Here is a 5509-nt window from a genome sequence, read left to right as displayed (position 1 = left end):
GGAAAGACCGCCCCCAAATGTTCTGTGCCATTTCCTAGGCATTTCATTAACTCCGCGTTCTAAGTTCTGCGCATCTCAGCGCTTGGAAAAATCAATGGTACAAAACCTAAGATATTGATCTGTTTAAAACAATCAATCTTATGTCATCGTGATGTCTTTAAACTTTTAGACTAACATCACCAATCTGAGGTTAACATTTTGTGTAATTCCACAAAGTTTAATAGGGTGAAAATGAAAGCTTGTGTAAGGTAGTAACACAAACTGTCCGCATTAGGGAAATTTGCGCAATATACAATTTACTATGGCAAAAAAATTCAACATGTCAATTTAAGATGATTGTATTTGTTGCCTACTTACAAGGTATTACCAAAAGTACATATATTTCAAGGGACATAACACTGAGACCCCTGGAGATGGGTGGGGAAATATTTGTGTGACGACCTAAAATGGGGGCAGAAGCTCACCAGCACCCCATCTTATATGTCCAACCACCCCTGAACGTCAGAATCTATTGAAGCACCTATAGTTGTGTAAAGTACTTAAGTAAAAATACTTTCAAGTACTACCTAACTTAAGTAGTTTTTGGAGGTATCTGTACTTTACTATTTATAGTTTTGACAACTTTTACTTTACTACATTTCTAAGGAAAATAATGTACTTTTTACTCCATACATTTTCCCTGACACCCAAAAGTAATCGTTACATTTTGAATTGCTAGCAGTACAGGAAATTTGTCGGTTGGATGTACTGCCAAATTCTCTAAAATGACGTTGGAGGCGACTTATGGTAGAGAAATTAACATTCAATTATCTGGCCGCAGCTCTGGTGGACATTCCTGCAGTCCGCATACCAATTGCACAATCCCTCAGAACTTCAGACATCTGTTGCATTGTGTTGTGACAAAGCTGCACATTTTAGTGGCCTTTTGTCCCCAGCAAAAGGTGCACCTGTGTAATGATCATGCTGTTTAATCAGCTTCTTGATATGGTGCACTTTTCAATGTGGATGGATTATCTTGGCAATGGAGAAATGCTCACTAAAAAACCTTTTAGGCGTATAGAACATTTCCGGGATCTTTCATTTCAGCTCATGAAACATGGGACCAACCTTTTACATGTTGCGTTTTTTTGTTCAGTATAGTTTATTTTATTACAAATATAGCAGTATACAGTCCTCCAGATATCTGTTGACAAGGACATACATCACTGTGTATTTGTTCCTCTGTACATACAAAAATGGCCAAACATTTTTTGTTGTTGCCATTTTCCATTGTTACTAACTTGTACTGGTTAAAAGTATGATTAAAGAAGAAGAAAAAAACGTGTAMGTTTTGCAAACCATGTTTAGTACTTCTAAAAGAGACAATGAGAAATTCATGGTTCAACAAGAWATTATAGCCATCAAAAGGGTHGAATTTTAGCATTGATTGCACTTATGATACAGTACTTTACAGCTTTGATKGGTCACAGAATATATGACATGAAGGGGGGATGTAATTATCTGAATTACTGTAGATTTGAATAGTTTAGTTAATCAAAAGTGAAGTATGGTTATAAGTCCAATGGGTGTTGTTCATATACCACTCTCAGACTCAAAATCAATATATTAGATACATACTATTTATCAGCATATTGACAGATTATTGCTATCAACTGCTGGTTTCAAGTTATATTACCCTGTTTGTATCTTTTGGAACAATGGCAATTAAGATGATTAAAATGATGTAGAATAGATAGATGKGCTACCACTGGTGTCACAGGCATCCACAGGTCTTGACCACCATGTTGCGATGCTTCTTTAGTATCACGTTGTTGTTGTCATCGTAGAAGAGTACAGAGATGGGACTGAGCTTGGTGGGTGCGCAGCACGCTTTGGGAACCTCATCCGGCTTCAGAAGGTGAACCTGCCATTGAAAACGGTAAATCARACTCATTCATAYATGCATTTTCATATAGTCAATGATATATCCCGTTATAAAAGAGATATGGGTTATTTAAGCAATAAGGCCCAAGGAGGGGTGGTATATTGGCCATATACCACAAACCTCAGGAGGTGCCTTATTGCTATTAGAAMACCTACTCATTCAAGGGTTTTTCTTTATTTTTACTATTTTCTACATTGTTGAATAATAGTGAAGACATCAAAACTATGAAATAACACAAATGGAATCATGTAGTAACCAAAAAAGTGTGAAATKTATCAAAACATATMATATATTTGAGATTCTTCAAATAGCCACCCTTTGCCTTGATGACAGCTTTGCACACTCTTGGCATTCTCTCAACCAACTTCACCTGGAATGCTTTTCCAACAGTCTTGAAGGAGTTCCCACATATGCTGAGCACTTGTTGGCTGTTTTTCCTTTACTCTGCGGTCCTACTCATCTCAAAACATCTCAATTTGGTTTAGGTTGGGGGATTGTGGAGGCCAAGTCATCTGATGCAGCACTCCGTCANGGGGGATTGTGGAGGCCAAGTCATCTGATGCAGCACTCCGTCACTCTCCTTCTTGGTAAAATAGCCCTTACACCGCCTGGAGGTGTGTTGGGTCATTGTCCTGTTGAAAAACAAATGAATTCTCCTGAGTGGCACAGTGGTCTAAGGCAAGTAGTGCAGTTAAAGATCCTGGTTGGAGTCCAGGCTCTGTCGCAGCAGGCCGCGACCGGGAGACCCATGGGGCGGCACACAATTGGCCCAGCATCGTCCTGGTTAGGGGAGGGTTTGGCCGGCAGGGATGTTCTTGTCCATCGCGCTCTAGCGACTCCTGTGGCGAGCCGGGCGCAATGCACGCTGACAGGGTTGCCAGGTGTATGGTGTTTCCTCCGACACATTGGCTTCCGGGTTAAACAGGCGCTTGGCTGGGTTGTGTTTTGGAGGACGCACGGCTCTCGAACTTCGCCTCTCCCGAGGCGAACAATTGGTTTAATATTTTTTATAATAACTGATAAAAACAAATGATAGTCCCACTAAGCCCAAACCAGATGGGATGGCATATAGCTGCAGAATGCTGTTGTAGCCATGCTGGTTAAGTGTGAATTCTAAAAAAATTCACAGACAGTGTCAACAGCAAAGCACCCCCACACCATAACACCTCCTCCATGCTTTATGGTAGGAAATACACATGCAGAGATCATCTGTTCACCCACACCGCATCTCACAAAGACATGGCAGTTGGACCCAAAAATCTCAAATTTGGGCATCCCGACCTAAGGACAAATTTATTGTGTTTCCTGGCCCAAGTAATTCTCTTCTTCTTATTGGTGTCCTTTAATAGTGGTTTCTTTGCAGCAATTCAACCATAAAGGCCTGATTCACACAGTCTCCTCTGAACAGTTGATGTTGAGATGTGTCAGTTACTTGAACTCTGTGACGCATTTATTTGGGCAGCAATATCTGAGGCTGGTAACTCTAATGAACTTATCCTCTGCAGCAGAGGTAACTCTGGGTCTTCCATTGCTGTGGTGGTCCTCATGAGAGCCAGTTTCATCATAGCGCTTGATTGTTTTTGCAACTACACTTGAAATATTCCGTATTCACATCCAACTGGACTCATCCAGGACAGTTGTTTCTAAAATTAGGAACATTGGAATATAAAAGAACAAGTGTTAGGACATAAAACGTAGCAAGATTGTAATACTAGCTGGCTAGGTAGCAAAAGTCAATCGCTTAGCAAGAGTTACTGAAGTTAATGTTAGCTAGCAAGCTAGCTAGCTACAACATCTCTAGCACAAGCATTTTTGCCAAGTCTGAATGATAGAAATACACAACATTTCGCTAATTCTAATTCATTGTTAAACGTAGTAAAATAAGAGTTTTAAACTCCACATACCCTCTTTGCTGTCGCTGTCCACCTGTCGACGATCACGAACCCTGCAAAACAGAAAAGGACAAGAAAAACAGTCACAAATGAATTTGAACAACCTGTCGACGCAGTAGGCCGCCGACGTCCACGCACTCTCTCCGCCAATTTTGAAAAGCACCCAGGCATTTTCCAGTCGATATTCTTTCTCAGGTGTCAAAAACCAATCAAGTTTGTTGTCAGCAGCAAACTGAAGATGTTGTTTTCGCACAGAAAACGTTCCATAGAACGTCGGTTAGATGTCTCTTGCAACACACGTTCGAAAAAATATTGTTTACAAAATTGCCTACTGTGTCGCCATAGAAGAGTTTGGAATTCTATGATTCCCTTTAGAATCCGTTAAAATTGCTTGTTCATCATTCTCATTACGTTGTGCTCCTTCGTAGCTCAGTTGGAGATCATGACGCTTGCAACGCCAGGGCATTGGGTTCGATTCCCGTCACCACCCATACATTACGACAGCGCTTTTATTGTAAGTCGCTTTGGATAAAGCGTCGATGAATCACATATATTCTTTTTTATATATTCACTTACAATGTAGAGAGAAAATGGCTCAATTCAAGAGGGAGCTACGAAATCCATGTCCAAAAGTCGTTTTCTTGGCCTGATGTCATTAGAAATTACATAGAATTAAACATTAGCTTGTTCTCTACAATATTATAACATTAATATACTTGTACTTGACAGTGTTGATGAAATAATAACGATAATTTGCTGTGCCATTGCTAGTTTAGACTGCACCGCACTTGGTTGTAAGTGTTCATATTTGGTGTTGTGAGGTTCAATTCTCAGAGTAAATCGTCGGCAACTTTTCAACCATATATGGTAGAGACATTTTTATTTTAGACTATTGTTTTCTGACATAATGTTCTATTGATTGGCATATTTGTAAACCTTGAATGAATTAAGAATTTTTATGGTGTACACCCTATATATTTTTGGCTATTTGCCACCAGATGCTTTCCTATATCGTTGGTATAATATAAAATACAAATACCAAATATTGGGTTTTATAAAGTCACTAGCTATGTTGGAAGAATGAGACAAACAAGGTAATTTTTTTTAAATTGTGTTGTTTAACTCCTGAAAGTCTAGTCTTTGCCACAGTGGGCTATAAAGTCTTTTGAGGACATATTGACAAATTCAGACAAGGGGGGCCACAGCCCACGGAAAAAAGCACTGAAGGCTCTACACTACCGGTCAAAAGTTTTAGAACACCTACTCATTCAAGGGTTTTTCTTTATTTTTTTATTATCTACACTGGAGAAAAATAGTGAAACATCAAAATGATGAAATAACACATATGGAATCATGTAGTAACCAAAAAAGTGTTAAACAAATCCAAATATATTTTAGATTCTTCAAAGTAGCCACCCTTTGCCTTGATGACAGCTTTGCACACTCTTGGCATTCTCTCAACCACTTATGAGAAATCACCTGGAATGCATTTCAATTAACAGGTGTGCCTTCTTAAAAGTGGAATTTCTTTCCTTTTTAATGAGTTTGACTCAATCAATTGTGTTTGACAAGGTGGGGGGGTATACAGAAGATAGCCCTTTGGTAAAATACCAAGTCCATATTATGTAAGAAACAGCTCAAATAAGCAAAGAGAAACAACAGTCCATCATTACTTTATGAATGAACGGCAGTT

At 39.2% G+C, this 5509-nt stretch overlaps 1 protein-coding gene across 2 annotated transcripts in view; it reads right to left on the bottom strand.

Moving 5' to 3' along the window:
- Positions 1–1192: 1192 nt before the first annotated feature.
- Positions 1193–5509, bottom strand: part of bmp8a (bone morphogenetic protein 8a) — a 21817-nt gene continuing 17500 nt past the window's right edge. For both annotated transcript variants that reach the window (XM_024136691.2, XM_024136692.2), the window contains exon 7: positions 1193–1903. In XM_024136691.2, the coding sequence (XP_023992459.1) occupies positions 1754–1903 (150 nt within the window). In that variant the 3' untranslated portion in view covers positions 1193–1753. The remainder of the gene's footprint in view (positions 1904–5509) is intronic.

This window comes from Salvelinus sp. IW2-2015, unplaced genomic scaffold (assembly GCF_002910315.2).
Source record: "Salvelinus sp. IW2-2015 unplaced genomic scaffold, ASM291031v2 Un_scaffold995, whole genome shotgun sequence".
NCBI classification, from domain to species: domain Eukaryota; kingdom Metazoa; phylum Chordata; class Actinopteri; order Salmoniformes; family Salmonidae; genus Salvelinus; species Salvelinus sp. IW2-2015.
Note: the sequence above shows the minus strand (reverse complement) of the source record. Positions and strands in the feature narration are given on the sequence as shown.